Source organism: Meles meles, chromosome 9, assembly GCF_922984935.1.
Source record: "Meles meles chromosome 9, mMelMel3.1 paternal haplotype, whole genome shotgun sequence".
NCBI classification, from domain to species: Eukaryota; Metazoa; Chordata; class Mammalia; order Carnivora; family Mustelidae; genus Meles; species Meles meles.
In genome coordinates, this window is record NC_060074.1 from 112,941,373 (window position 1) to 112,957,281 (window position 15,909).

Consider the following 15,909-nt stretch of genomic DNA (forward strand, 5'->3'; position numbering starts at 1 on the left):
GCGCCTGGGTGGCTCAGTGGGTTAAGCCTCTGCCTTCAGCTCAGGTCATGATCTCAGGGTTTTAGGATCGAACCCCTCATCGGGCTCTCTGCTTGGCAGGGAGCCTGCTTCCCTTCCTCTCTCTGCCTGCCTCTCTGCCTACTTGTGATCTCTCTCTGTCAAATAAATAAATAAAATCTTTTAAAAAAAATACACCGAGTAAATAAAACACCCGTAAGTCCATAGTGGCAACTTCCCCATACACAAAAAAGATCAGAGATTAAGCAGAGTCAGTCAGCTAGAAAGTGCTCCCACATCTGTTGTCTTAATATACTTTTTCTCCTAGTGATGAGATTTTCTTTAATGGCCTCAAAGGCAGAGAACCAAATTAGAAACTTGAAAAACAGAAAATTTGGGGTTAATTTACAACAAGTGAACCTGTGACCATCTTCCAGTGTTGAGCTGGATCTTTGTTTGACTTCTTCAGAGGACAAGAAGTACTGCAGGCAGAGACCGCAGGTTTGGGATTTTCTCCTCCTCTCAGAGAATAGTAACAAAACAAAAAGTAATGCAGTCTCCATCTCTGGCAACACTAAGAGACACCTGCCACCTCAAACCACAGAAGAGATAGCAGAACTGCCAAGGGCAGTGATACCCAAACTGGGACACAGGTGGCAATACAGACAGGATCTCTGCAGCTACAAGTCAAGGGGCAAAACCCAGTCAAGTATAATTCTTCAAAGTGAGGAGCGCACTCTGACAGAGGAAACCAAAAGCTTTTGTTTGTAACAGCAGGAGCTATCAGTGAAGCAGGACCTGGACATGGACTGGTTCCAATATCCAATAATCAACGACAGAGGGTTAAATGAGTAATCACACATACAGTAAGCGCCATGTGAAAAACAGCACGTGGTGAGGGGTGTCTGGCTGGCTCATCAGGTAAAGCAGGTAATTCTCAATCTCAGGGTCATGAGTTAAAGCCCTATGTTGGGCACAGGACTTACTTTAAAAAAACAAGAAAAAAAAACCTAGTGTGTGGTGAGACCCAGGGAAAAGAGAAATTGCCATCTGGGTCAGTATATCTTCACTGGCAGGAGAGAAGTACAACCAAGAAAATATCAACAGAGCATTCTGAGTCATTAGGAAAATCTCCCCTAGCCAGTATATAGCCCAGCCCACAAGAACCAATTACAACTAGCTGATACAGAATAAGTTCAACTCCATTCAAAGATGAGTACTCAGAAAGCAACCAGCACAAAATTTATTTCATGATGCTATAAGAAAAACGGTGGACAGAAAAGGAAGTTTGCTAGAAACGCTTTCACTATGCAGATGAAAATTGTACCGTGAATGAAAAAATGTAATGAAATACCACCTTCCACGAAATGAAAACACAAAGCAAAGATGTAAGAGCTCACTGGACATAATAATAAGACAACAGAAGGGAGGCAAAATAAACAGGCATAGTTCAGGAAAGAAACAGAAGAAAATACCCCTCTGTGTCAGGAATATAGGCAAAATTAAAAGTCGAGCATGACAGACAATGCTGGAAACTCCGTAAGAAACAGAAAAGACTTTGAGAATATTAAGCAGAATCAAAAGGGAAGAAGTTAATAAAGTTTAGATAAGGAAGTCATACAAAAAAGATCTAACAAATACATAACTGGGTACCCCTTCACTAAAATGGAATAAAACGAATATATAAAGATATAATTCAAGAAAATGGTCCATAAATATAGTTTCATGCTGCAGATTAAAAAGGTACACTATGTTTCACAACAAAACGATACATAATGGTCACTATAAAACACATCCCAGGGAAGTCACTGAAATTCAAAGATAAAGAATCTTAGGCAATCAGGCGAAAAGATGAAGATCCTTTTCAAGAGTTAAAAAAAAAAAAAAAAACAAACCAGGCTGGCCTTATCCAGTTCTAGAGGGCAGAGGAAAAATAGTGATAAAAAACTCATAGAAAGAATACAGAAACCAAAACAATTATCATCTGAACTACTGCTTAAGTATAATGGTATCTGCTAAACTATTTTGATTACACGAAAATGCAAAATACTGGTCCTGTACGTCTTCCTTGAAGAAAGTAACAGAATAAATTTCATTCAACCAAGCAATGAACAAGAAAGGATAAAGAAACTGGCAGATAAGCATTACTCTATTTAACACAAAGAGTAAGACAACTTAACTTTTTTGGGGAAATTTCCTTCATTTCTATGCCTTGAACCAATTTAATTATCATTGGTTTATCTGGTCTTTGAGAGTTCGGTAAAATTCAATGAAACTGTCTGGGTCTGGTGCTTTTCAGAAGATACTACTTTGAAATTTTTTTTCTCTTTCTCCAATGGAAATTGGTCTGTTTAAACTTTCTGGGGCACCTGGGTGGCTCAGTGGGTTAAGCCGCTGCCTTCGGCTCAGGTCATGATCTCAGGGTCCTGGGATCGAGTCCCGCGTTGGGCTCTCTGCTCAGCAGGGAGCCTGCTTCCCTCTCTCTCTCTCTCTGCCTGCCTCTCTGCCTAGTTGTGATTTCTCTCTGTCAAATAAATAAATAAAATCTTTAAAAAAAAACAACAACAAAAAAAACCTTTCTGGCCCCAGAATTCAAAGGGAGCTAGATACTAGATATTCATCACCATTACAGATTTACATAGAAAAATCATCTTGTCATTAGGGTTTCTGTCTGTTTAATTCACTAGTCTATTTCTAGTGCCCAAAACAGTGACTGCCACAATGCTGAAAATCATCTTGACAAAATTTAACATCTCTTTTTATTAAAAACTCAACACACTAGAAAAGAGATACTTTGATAACATGGTTTAAAAAAAAAAAACTGACTCGTTTCACTGTATACACATTCATAACTTTTTAATTTCTTTGTATCACCTAAATATATACAGGTAATATAAAATTAAAATGAACACATAGTCTGTTTTATGTTGGGCAGTTGTGTCTCTTTGTACCTCCGGCAATATTTTCAATTACCAGGAAATGTCCTCATTTTACTGAAGAGGAGACTAAGGATCAGGGAAGTTGAGAAATTTGCCTAATGTCACACAGCTAGTGAATGACAGAGCTAATGGTTAAATATAAGTCCTAGGTACACTTCTGCATTTAAAAGTTACTTCTTTCAGAGTTCTGTTCTAGGCCCTCTTAACTATTCATTCCCCTTGGAGAGCCTCAAATACCTCAAAAGCTTTAACTGTAGCCCACAGGCAGATGACTTCCAAACTCATTATCTCTGGTACCAACATCTCTTCAATCACCTGCTGACAACTGCCATTTGATTGTTCCATGGATAAACTCAGTATCCCAAAAGGCAACATTTTTTCTAAAACTCACTTTCTATCTCGTTTCCTTTTTATTTGCTTGGTCAAACAACGAAGAAACCAATGAGGCGTCTAGACTCTCTCTTCCTCACCACTCTGCCCTGCCTCCAGCTGGCAACTGACAGTTATGGTCTCTAGTAGGACAGTTTTAGTCTCCATGCCTACTATCCCCCTTCTTCTGTTCAGTGAATCACTTGTTTATATTGCCCAAAGCACAACATAACCAAACGAATCAATCAAGAAAGACCTCCTGGCAAGACTCATATCCCACTGCCTCCCAACTTTCACAGCCTTACCACAATATGGCTTAGGACAGAATGACAAACACCATCATATCTTCACCCAACTGTGTCACTTCTAGGAAGCATCACAGATCATTCCTTCACCGACCAGACTTCATTCCTGTATGGCTCTACAGATCTCTCCCTTTTCAGATACCCAACCCTTTCAGTGCAGCCTCTGAACAGTGCATTTAGCAAAATCCCCTACATCCTCAATCTCTTCTCTGAATATATCGTTTACCTCCCTACCCTAATGAACCTGGGTTCTCCCGAGAACACTGCTTCCCCCTCCAGCCCTCTCATCTGGGAGATGTTTTTTCTCTCACAAACCTCTTCCCCATCTATACAGTTTTCCTGAATAATCTCCTTCACAACTCTTCCCTGGACTCCAAACTCATCTATTAACCAATCTCAACATCTCCACTTGGGTGCTCACAAGTCAGCACAACCTTCCACTGTCCAAAAACAGTCTGGGATTCCTCCCCCAAAACTACTCTTCCACTGTTTCTCATCTCAAGTCATAGCAACTCCGCCGTTCTGGCTTCACAGGCCGACTAGCAGGGCCAGAATCCTGACTCTTCTTGTTCTCTCACTGCCCCTATGTAATTCCTCTGAAATCCTCAACCAACTTCAAAACTCTATTCTGAATCTAACCATGTCTTTCCACCTCCAGCAATGACCTCTTCTCAATTTCTGCATGCCTTTCTAAACCGTATCTCCATTTCCAACTTTGCCTCTCCATAGTAGCCAGGTTTAAGATCATGACACTGCTCTGCTCAAAACTCCACTAAGGCTTCTCACTGTACCCCAGCAAAGTCTAAACCTGTAGAGGTCTTCCTAAGGCCCTCATGTGGAGACCCTGTTACCTCCTAAAATAATCTCTTGCCACTCTCCTACCATAGCCTCTTGCTTCTCCTTATCTATGGCAAACACACTCCTGTCTCAGGGCCTTTACACTTACTGTTCCCACTGTGGAGAATGCTCTTATTCCACACAGCCACATGACTCACTTCATTAGATCTTTCAATTTTCTGCTCTAATCCATTCTTTTTTTTTTTTTTTTTAAGACTTTATTTATTTGACAAACAGAGATTACAAGTAGGCAGAGAGGCAGGCAGAGAGAGAGGGGGAAGCAGGCTCCTTGCTGAGCAAGCCAGATGCGGGGCTCAATCCCAGGACCCTGAGATCGTGACCTGAGCCGAAGGCAGAGGCTTAACCCACTGAGCCACACCCAGGCGCCCCTGCTCTAATCCATTCTTAACAATAGTCTTCCCAGACCACCTTACAGGAAATAGCCTATACCACTTACCTTGTCACTCCAAATCTTACCCTAATTTTTCCTCAAAGCACTTTTGACCATCTAAAAAAAACTTTTTTATTTGTGTGTATCTAGCCCCTAAAAACAGAAACTCTATGAGGATAGGAATTTCTGGTTGTCCACTGCTTTATCTCTAGCACTAAGTATTTATTGAGTTAAATGAAAGGACAGAAAGGAAAGGAAAAAGGGAAAGGAGGAGAGCCTGATCTCCAAACCCCCCAATATACCTAAGTGCTGAATCAGTAGCATGTGCCGCAGTTGTAGTAATGACTGGAGACTGAGCTCTGGTGGCTGAGACAGTTGCTACCACAGCAGGAGGGATGGTATTAGAGGTGGTCACAGGTGGACGAGACTACCAAGAAAAGAGAAAAAATAATTCATTTAAAAAAAGAAGCAAAATAAAATACAGTAAGCTAAACACTGAAAGTATAATTTGAAACTTGGGTCTTCAAGCATGAAATGAAAGCAAATTCTCACCACTATGACTAAGGAATTCTCTTTTCAGATAGGTAATTTTAACATCCAAGAGACAGAATTACCAAGAAATATCCTATCTTGGCTGGATGGACTATATAAATTTCTCCCTTCCAAATAGGACTGGATGTAACATTGTGTCCTATTAGTATAACTTGGGATCCAACCCTTCAGATCTAGAGTGCCCACAGATTTGTTGTTGGTTCTGGTGTAGACATTTTATACTACCACACAACCAAGTGCTTTCCACAGGGGATCTCAGCCATCAGATGGAACTGCTGGCTCTCAGCCCTCTAAGCTAGCAAACACACAGAAACAGTGCTTGCCTGCAGAAGATTCTGGGTGCCCTAGATGCTCTCTGGCTGTTTTCACATGGATGTACTTCCTGTACCTTCCCCTATACTACATCTGGGTGTAAAATCTTCACCAAACAAGCTCCACCCTGCGCTTCATCTGCTTGTCCACCATCGATTCTTTCAATCATCTGAGCTCTCCTGGGTAGACCCTTTCTTGACCCTGATACAGTTAAATTCACAAATGCTGCCCATTCTGGATCTGCCTCTCACTTCCAGAACTATTGTTATAGCTTTTCATCTCACAGTAGGATCGTCACACTCTCTTTAGTGAACTCCTTGTCCTGGTTCTTTCTCCAATTCTTTCTGTATACCATTTACATTCCAGGGGGCTAATAAGCCTCCAAATGTGTTATTAGCCAGCAAGATCCCTTATTTTCTTTTAAACTGAGAACTCTAGGCTGAACATGTATTACCCCATGTCCTACTCAGCACCCTTCCTTACTGTCTTAAACCCTGCTGGTTCCACATACATTACCAGTCTGGCCCCCCAAAGTATCTGAATTTTCATCTGTCAGTGATTCAGCTTCATTAGTCTTTTAAGGATAGTTCTTTGACCGTACGTTACTGTGTTCAAGAAACTTGATGGCTCTCTGCTGAGTACAAAATCGGATTTATACTCTGTATCTTCGAGCTCTGAATTTAGAGACAGTGCAATGTCACCTCCTCATACACTATGCCTCAGTAGTACTGAGCCCACAGATTTCCTTGAAAAAAGTTGAAAGGCACAGACTGTCATCCTTGAAAAGCATACACAAGTGCATAATAATGTGCACTAAATATGTAAGGGCTCATAAATCCCAATCTGAATGAAAACCTCTCAGTTCTGGCTTGCCTCTACTAAACACTATGTAACCACCATCATCCTCCTCACCACCATTCACAGTATTGTTTCCTTTCACTGCCTCTCCTCTTCTCTGAATCCCTGTTACCACACCCATCCCAGCGAAAGCTTCCCTTACCACGGCTCCTCCAAATCCCAGGATGGCTGATCACATTGCAGTGTGTATAACTCAACCTTCCTGACCTCTTGGCAACTAGATCAAGTCACTCGAAGTCAAAGGACTCTCCTAGGCTCTAGCAGAATTAAGAACTCAGAGTAGGCACCTAATACTTGCTTGCTGACTACCCACAAACTAACGTGCCTGGATTGGTTGGTGGATGATGTGCTGTACTGCTGGCTGAGCCGTAGCAGCATTTGGCAACTGGGAAGTCGGCCTCAGGACCGTGGTTACTTTAGAACTGGACATCACAGCAGCAGCAGCTGCACCTGGAAAAAAGTTGTTTTCATTAGTATGGCTTATGGGCTCACAATTTACATAGTTCCCATTTTTTGCCCTAGGAAAATCGTTTCTAAACCTCAGTATGTCAGTAATTTAGTGGAGGTGCTGTATGTGTATTTCCCTTTCCTCCCACAGAAAATTCGGAAAATGTGCTTTAAAGCTTGTGATTTTATAATAATAATAACCTGGGTTGCTTTCTCAAGGACATTCTTAATGAAACCAGCCGTCTTTTTAACTACAAGTGTGCAGAAGAGAAGCAGACACTGAACAGCACAGCATCATGCTGCCGCCTTCATTTAGGCCAAGGCTCCAGCAGCGTCCCCACCAGGGAGGGTCACTTGCACCACCACAGCCGTGGCATAATCAGTGCAAATGTCAACAGGGTACGACAGGCAAATGAAATCTTAGTATTTTCATGAAAGTTGTTTTGACCTAACAAAGACCCCCTGGCAGTCTACGAAATTCACTCTGAGAACCACTGAATTATGTTATGACCAAGTAAACCTGGTTTTGTACTTGTGAGCCTGATTGGGCAGCAGTGATTTTACACTCGTCAACAGAAGGCTACAGTTTCTGATCAAGTAGAGAAAATCATTAAATTTAATACCTGACAACCTATTAGAACTTAATTGTATGAGTAAATTTATTTTATGGCTATATTACTTGAATAACCATTATCACTAAACTTTAAACATATCAGATAAAGGGCTAGTATCCAAAATCTATAAGGAACTTAGCAAACTCAACACCCAAAGAACAAACAATCCAATCAAGAAATGGGCAGAGGACATGAACAGACATTTCTGCAAAGAAGACATCCAGATGGCCAACAGACACATGAAAAAGTGCTCCACGTCACTCGGCATCAGGGAAATACAAATCAAAACCACAATGAGATATCACCTCACACCAGTCAGAATGGCTAAAATTAACAAGTCAGGAAATGACAGATGCTGGAGAGGATGTGGAGAAAGGGGAACCCTCCTCCACTGTTGGTGGGAATGCAAGCTGGTGCAACCACTCTGGAAAACAGCATGGAGGTTCCTCAAAATGTTGAAAATAGAACTACCCTATGACCCAGCAATTGCACTACTGGGTATTTACCCTAAAGATACAAACATAGTGATCCGAAGGGGCACGTGCACCCGAATGTTTATAGCAGCAATGTCTACAATAGCCAAACTATGGAAAGAACCTAGATGTCCATCAACAGATGAATGGATAAAGAAGAGGTGGTATATATACACAATGGAATACTATGCAGCCATCAAAAGAAATGAAATCTTGCCATTTGCGACGACGTGGATGGAACTAGAGCGTATCATGCTTAGTGAAATAAGTCAATCGGAGAAAGACAACTATCATATGATCTCCCTGATATGAGGACATGGAGAAGCAACATGGGGCATTAGGGGGATAGGAGAAGAATAAATGAAACAAGATGGGATTGGGAGGGAGACAAACCATAAATGACTCTTAATCTCACAAAACAAACTGGGGGTTGCTGGGGGGAGGTGGGATTGGGAGAGGGGGAGCAGGCTATGGACACTGGGGAGGGGAGGCGAACCATAAGAGACTATGGACTCTGAAAAACAACCTGAGGGTTTTGAAGGGTCAGGGGTGGGAGGTTGGGGCAACCTGAGGGTTTTGAAGGGTCAGGGGTGGGAGGTTGGGGGAACAGGTGGTGGGTAATGGGGAGGGCACGTTTTGCATGGAGCACTGGGTGTTGTGCAAAAAGAATGAATACTGTTACACTGAAAAAATAAATAAAATGGAAAAAAAGGAAAAAATAAAAATAAAAAAAAATAAAAATAGTCAGTATTTGTATTTCTGACTTACTAACAACAAAGACCATTTTGGAATATCTACAGCTTTGAGTTCCTCACTACAAGGGACAGTATTTAGACCATACTAAAAACTTGAATTGCTTTAAGTTTACACACACAAGCATACACACGCTAGTTGAAATGCAACTGTAACTCACATATACTAGATCATGCTCTAAATGTGTACTGCTCTGTTTCTTTTATCCTGTAACTTTAGTAAAATGATTCTAAATATATTTTTTGGACGGTAACAGAAATCTCTTAACAAATACCTATCTGCCACAGCACTTGGAGAATTTGAACAAAATGTGCAGTTTCTACCTCGCGGTAAATGAGAAGCTCCGATGTGAAGAGGGGGCCCAGGAGCATTGCTGCGGATAATAGACATCTGTACATTTGTGGTCATGATGTGATGCAGGTTACTGGGATGTCCCTGCAAGAAACAGGATGTAATGTTATTTTTATGTGCTTAGTTTTAGTCACTGATGCTTAGCCATTGCTTCTAGAAGGTCGATTGCCTCCAAATGTGGGTCAGGGTATTCCTTTTAGACAGTGAGTATCCCAAGGGAAAGGATATTTAGCTTTTTTTTTTTTTTAATATAACATACTTCATGACGACCTGTGCCAGCAGGCATGAGGCATGTGAGGACCCTGCAATGCCTCAAGCCTAGCTAGGTGCTAGGTCTCTAATAGAGACTAATAGACATCTGTCCACTCTGGGACAATCTCATCTTCAATATTAGTTTTTTACACTTGTTTTCTTTGCCTTGGCCAAAAACTTATTTCTTCCTATTCTATCTTCCTTACATGCCACTGCATTCATCCACCCTTTATGCTACGCAGGACGTCTAAGTAAATGTCAATTAGCACTGAGCAGGTACTCCCTTATGCGTTCTTTAGCTCTCCCCTTAGAAGTCCCTTCCTCAAATGCTCTCAGCCCTGATGCCAGTTTCCCAGCTGGGGGTGCCAGTACTTCTGGGAGTACTCCGCAGTACAACAGAAGGAAGAAAACAGCATGTCTTCTTGGAATACCAATTTTTTCTTGAAACTTGAAGGGCAAAGTTTTAGATTCAGGTCTTTTCACTTAGCAACCCAAAATATTTAAATGAATCACATACATGTTATGGAGTAGGCATACAACTTCAGGAAAAAATTTAAAACACCATGAAATAAGTGTTCATGACTGGTGACCTGCTTGAGGGAACCTGCTAGGTGCCCAAGAGATACACATTCATTCTCCTCAGAGAAAGTCCTAGAAATTATGACTGCCATGAAGCTGTTCTCAATCCCCACAAATGAACTCTAAGCACTTCAAGAATACAGACCGTCTTATCTAGATTTGTATCTCACGCTGAGGGCAGTGCCTCATACCCAGCAGATGCTTGATACATACTTGCCCACTGACAAACAGCACTGTATGTGTTGGTTTTACTTTTCTCAGACCTACTATCTTCCCCTCGCAGATATCAGTGACCATTTAATTTTTTATTTAGTACAGTGCCTAATGTACTGCTGGCATTCAATAAATAATGATCAACAGTTTGGCATCTCAGTTTGAAAATCAGCAAATTAAGAGGAAAAAAAACCTGTTGTCCACTGATTGTTGCCACAGGAATGGCTGAAGCTTGAGGGATGCTACTCTCCATGGTAACGGTAACCTGCCCTGGAACCTTGGGGGGGAGTGACAAGGTAGAAGGTGGAGCAGGAGCAATGGGACGGCTAGGCATGGTGGGCTTCGGGGGCGGCTGCAAACAGAAAACCACACGAAACATATCAATAGCTTTTTACAAGTGATGCACTTCATTCTATAGTTAAAAGTACACAAATCAAACATGGAGAGTGCCAGGAAGGATCCAAAAGCCTTATATATTTTATCTCTCAGCATCACAGTTTTTCCACTGAAGTACCAGCATTTCCATTTTACAGATGAGGAAACATACAAAGCAAGGCTATGTCACCTGTTCAAAGCCATGCAGACAGTAAAAACTGGAACTGGGACCGAGGCCCAGATCTGCATGGCTCAGAGCCCACACTCTTTCTTCTATACAATGCTGCATCCCAAGTTTGTGAGGAAGTAAACAAAACTCCCAGTAACTGAAACATAGCCATGAGGTAAAATACAAGGCAATATTCTCAGATAACCCTGAATTAGCGAGCTTTCAAACAAAACCTTGGAGAAGAGTGCCACTCCAAGATAAAACCTGAGTGAGCATGCCTTGAATAAAATCTTGAATAAAATCAATGTCAAAACGGTCGACTAGGAAAGATCCTGTGATGCCAACTGCCCAGCGGCACAAGAGTAGGCCCTGCAGAACAGCACAGCGCTAAGTGGCGCAGAAGAGCTCAACTGGTGGCTCAGAAAGAAAACACTAAAATCCTGGGCACAGCCTGAGACTTGGTGAAAACTGTCAGAAGATTAGCCAGTCCTTAGCTGTGGTTTACCGTGAAATGTTAAAGCTCTCCATTACCTTCATAAGCCCCTCCGAGAAGGAGAGTGGCACTGCCGGCGTCAGATGCGCTGGTGGGGCTGTCACTGTGACAGGTGTGCCCGATGCTACGGCATGGTGTGTAGACAACATCTGCACCTGTGGATAGGGCCTTACCACAACAGGCTCTTGCTTCTCTTCACGCGACTGTAGGGAGCTGCTGGAACCCATGTGCTCCCTGGCAGTGACTTCCGCCTCTCGACTAGATTCATCGTTGACTAGTAAGGACATTAAGGGAGAGAGAGCATGTCATAGGCTTCCTATATGAATTAATATTCATGAATGGCAAGCACCTACAGCAGTGGTACTTGCAACTAAGTTTCAGTGTTGATAAAGTGACCATTTCCTTGGGAGATTTTCTTAAGGAGAATTTGGGCATTAGGTTCCCCCTAACAGATATCAAACACAAGAGCCATACCTATGGAACACAGGCCTTACTCTGGATATTGGCTTTTCCACTCCTATGAACAAAGGGTCTGATAACTATCTAAAAGGAACTGGAGAGGCACCTGGGTGGCTTAGCTGGTTAAGGGTCTGCCTTCAGCTCAGGTCCTGATCTTGGGGTCCTGAGATCAAGGCCCATGTTGTGGTCCCTGCTCAGAGGGAAGCCTGCTTCTCCCTCCTGCTCTGCTCCTCCCTGCTCGTGCTTTCTCTCTCTCTCAAATAAATAAATAATCTTTAAAAAAAATGAACTCAGAAGAGCAAAACTAGATACGATGCTTTCATTTAAGATACTTAGAAATTTATAAAAACGTTAACATTAAAATGATAATTTAAATACAATTCCTTTTTAAAAAGATTTTATTTATTTACTTGTGAGAGAGAGAGAGAGAGAGCGTGCGCCCGCATGGAGGCATGTGCTACAACTCGGGGAAAGGCATTAGGAAAAGGAGGAGCAGATTCCCCAGAGTGTAGAGTCTGATATGGCGAGCTCAACCCCAGGACCCTGAGCCAAAGTCAGACAGTTAACCAACTGAGTCACCTAGGTGCCCCTAAATACAATTCTTAAGTCCAAGAGTATACAGGTTTTCAAAACAAATTTCCTACAAAACAAACGTGGAACTCTTCATCATTATTACAATCTACAAAGCCTTTGAAACTCAACAATTTCACTTATAGGAATGTATCCTATAGATACATGGCATACATGTAAAATGACTTGCATACCAGATTATTTGTTTCACCATTTTTATTCCAGTAAAGGAAGTTTTAAAACCTACATGTCTATCAACAGGAAACCGGCTATATAAATTATAGGAGAAATACTTTTCACTATACTTTCTTTGGGAATTTTGGACCATGAAAACATGTAACCTATTTAAAAACTAACTTAAAGGGGCGCCTGGGTGGCTCAGTGGGTTAAAGCCTCTGCCTTCGGCTCAGGTCATGATCCCAGAGTCCTGGGATTGAGCCCCGCACCCGGCTCTCTGATCAGCAGGGAGCCTGCTTCCCTTCCTCTCTCTCTGCCTGCCTCTGTGCCTACTTGTGATCTTTGTCAGTCAAATAAATAAATAAAATCTTTAAAAAACAAAAAACTAACTTAAAAAATCAAGGACCTAATCTAATAAAAGAAAGTTTGTGAAAATATTATCTCATACTTGTCTATCATTTTCTCAAAATAATATTAAAATTTTTCTGAAAACAGAGATTATACTTATGTAAAAACTTCAAGTATCTGTAAACCTACCAAGAAAATAAAGATGCTCCCAAAGTCTATTTCCCAAAAGCACCAAGAGTTAATATGTTGGTAAAACCTTGAGACATTTCTCATCTTTAATTTGGGTGGACTTTTATTTGTGTAACTTTTCAACAAACTATAACCTTCGTAAAGTGCACAAATGTAAATTGTATATAGCTCAACGAACTTACACAAACCAAATACATCTGAGTAGCCAGCACCCAGCTCAAGATGCAAAACATTCCCTAGAAGCTCCCTGTTCAGCTGGATTTCTCACTATCCCTTCCAAGGTATCCCAACCTCTAGCACCACAGATTACTGTTATCTATTTTTGAACTTTATATAAACAGACTCATAGCAAATGTACCCTGTTGTATCTTGCTTTTTTCACTTACAAGTATAAGATCCATGAATGTCATTGCATGTTGTTGCAGATCTTTCACTGTCAGTATGGTAGATCACTCTGGGAATCAACTACAAATTATCCATTTTACTGTTAATAGGCATTTAGATGTTTTCAGTTTTTTGCTATTATGAATGTTAGTGCTAGTAATACTCCCACACATGTCTTCTGGTGAGCTATTTACCATTTCTTTCTTTTTTTTTTTTTTTAAATATTTTTTATTTATTTGACAGAGAGAAATCACAACTAGGCAGAGAGGCAGGCAGAGAGAGAGGAGGAAGCAGGCTCCCCGCAGAGCAGAGAGCCCGATGTGGGGCTCGATCCCAGCACTCTGGGATCATGACCTGAGCCGAAGGCAGAGGCTTTAACCCACTGAGCCACCCAGGAGCCCCCTATTTACCATTTCTATTGGATATATACCCAGAAGTGAAATTGCTGAGTAATAGTGAATATATATTACATCATTTAAGAAAATGCTAAATGAAATTCCGTTGCATAGATACACTATAGCTTTTTTTCTTTCTTTTCTTTTTTTTTTTTAGTAGGCCCCAAGCCCAGCATGGAGCCCAGCACAGGGCTTGAACTCACAACACAGAGATTAAGAGCTGAGTTGAAATCAAGAAACAGATGCTTAGGTGAACCATAAGAGACTATGGACTCTGAAAAACAACCTGAGGGTTTTGATGGGGTGGGGGGTGGGAGGTTGGGGGAACCAGGTGGTGGGTAATAGGGAGGGCACGTATTGCATGGAGCACTGGGTGTTGTGCAAAAACAATGAATACTGTTATGCTGAAAAAATAAATAAATAAAAATTTAAATCATAAAAAAAAAAAAGAAACAGATGCTTAATCAACTAAGCCACCCAGGCACCCCAACTACAGCTTTTTAAACCATTATATCATTGGTGGGCTTTCAGGTTATTTCTAATTTTTTTTTAAGATTTATTTATTTATTTGATAGAGATCCCAAGTAGGCAGAGAGGCAGGCGGAGACAGAGAGGGGGAAGCAGACTCCCTGCTGAGCAGAGAGCCTGCCGCGGGGCTTGATCCCAGGACCCTGAGATCATGACCTGAGCTGAAGGCAGAGGCTTAACCCACTGAGCCACCCAGGCGCCCCATATTTCCAAATTTTTTGCTATCATCAACAACTTGGATAAAAGTCCTTTTGTACTTTGAGTACTTGTTCAGTGATTTCCTCAGGAAAAAAATTTTTGAAAAATACATGTACTGGGTGAAAAGACTGATGTATATTTTACATCATATATTGATTTTTCTCCCTGGTCATTCAGGTTTTTTATAAAATTCTGATTCTTAAAACCACTTTATGGGGATGGCTATTAAGATGGGCACTTGGAATGAGCACTAGCTCTTACATTTAAGTGATAAGTCACTAGACTGTCCACCTGAAATGAGTATTACCTGCTATGTCAACTAACTAGTCTTTTTTAAAACTTGAAATCAAAACAAATAAAACCACTTTATTGATGTATTGTTTACATGCACTAGAACAGCTACTCTAAAAGTAGAGAGCTCAACAGAGTTCTTTTTTTACATTCTTAACCAACAACCTAGGAGCAGAATGGCTGGGTCAAATGTTAAGTAAATGTTTAACTTTATTAGACTGCTGGAATACCTTCTAAAGTGGTTGCATCCACGTTATCTTTCTGTTAGCCAGTGTATTAAGAGTTCTGGCAGCCCCTCATCATCCCAATTCTTGATACACAGATATTATACTGGGTATACAGTATACTGGGTATACAGTATACTGGGTATACAGTATACTGGGTATATAGTTGATTTTAATTAGAATTTCCATGACTAGTGATGTTGAAAATCTTTTGTGTGACCACAGGGCATTCATATACATCTTCCTCTGTGAAGCATATGTGTCTATCTTTTGTCCATTTTTTAGGCAATCAGCTTTCCTGAGATACAGTAAAAAATAAAAAAAAACCCCACTAATTCTTTATATAAAATTAGATAAAATTTTACAAAAGTAGACAGCACTACAGTGATCCTGGGTGGCTCAGTTAAGCATTTGACTCTTGATTTCTGCTCAGGTCATGATCTAAGGGTTGTGAGCTACAGCCAAAGCCCTGTGTCTCCTCCTAGGTGTGGAGCTTGTCTGACAGTCTCTCCCTCTGCCCGGCCCTCTAAAAAAAAAGTATACAGTACTATAACCACAATCAATCACCATACAAAACATTTTCCATTATTCTCACTGGTTCATTCATGCCCCTTTGCAGGCAATTCCCTTCCTCCCACCCTCCCATCCCTTAGAAACCACTAATCTGCTAACACTATAGCTTTGTGTTTTTTCCTAACACCATAGCTTTGTGTTTTCTGGAATTTCTTGCAAACAGAATCATATAATATGTGGTTCTTATTTTAAAAAGATTTATTTATTTGAGAGAGAGCACCTGTGTCAGTGTGTTGGGCGGGTAGGGAGAGAAGGCAGTGGGAGAGAATCCCAAGCATAGTCCCCACTGATCCC

The 15,909-nt window shown here is 41.1% G+C and overlaps 1 protein-coding gene across 5 annotated transcripts in view; it reads right to left on the reverse strand.

The window, feature by feature from the left end:
* Positions 1 to 15,909, reverse strand: part of SAP130 (Sin3A associated protein 130) — an 85,328-nt gene that overhangs the window by 61,696 nt on the left and 7,723 nt on the right. For all 5 annotated transcript variants that reach the window (XM_046018312.1, XM_046018309.1, XM_046018310.1 and 2 more), the window contains exons 3-7: positions 11,318 to 11,553; positions 10,436 to 10,594; positions 9,171 to 9,282; positions 6,886 to 7,010; positions 5,141 to 5,265 (exon numbers count right to left, since the gene is read on the reverse strand). In XM_046018312.1, the coding sequence (XP_045874268.1) occupies positions 5,141 to 5,265; positions 6,886 to 7,010; positions 9,171 to 9,282; positions 10,436 to 10,594; positions 11,318 to 11,553 (757 nt within the window). The remainder of the gene's footprint in view (positions 1 to 5,140; positions 5,266 to 6,885; positions 7,011 to 9,170; positions 9,283 to 10,435; positions 10,595 to 11,317; positions 11,554 to 15,909) is intronic.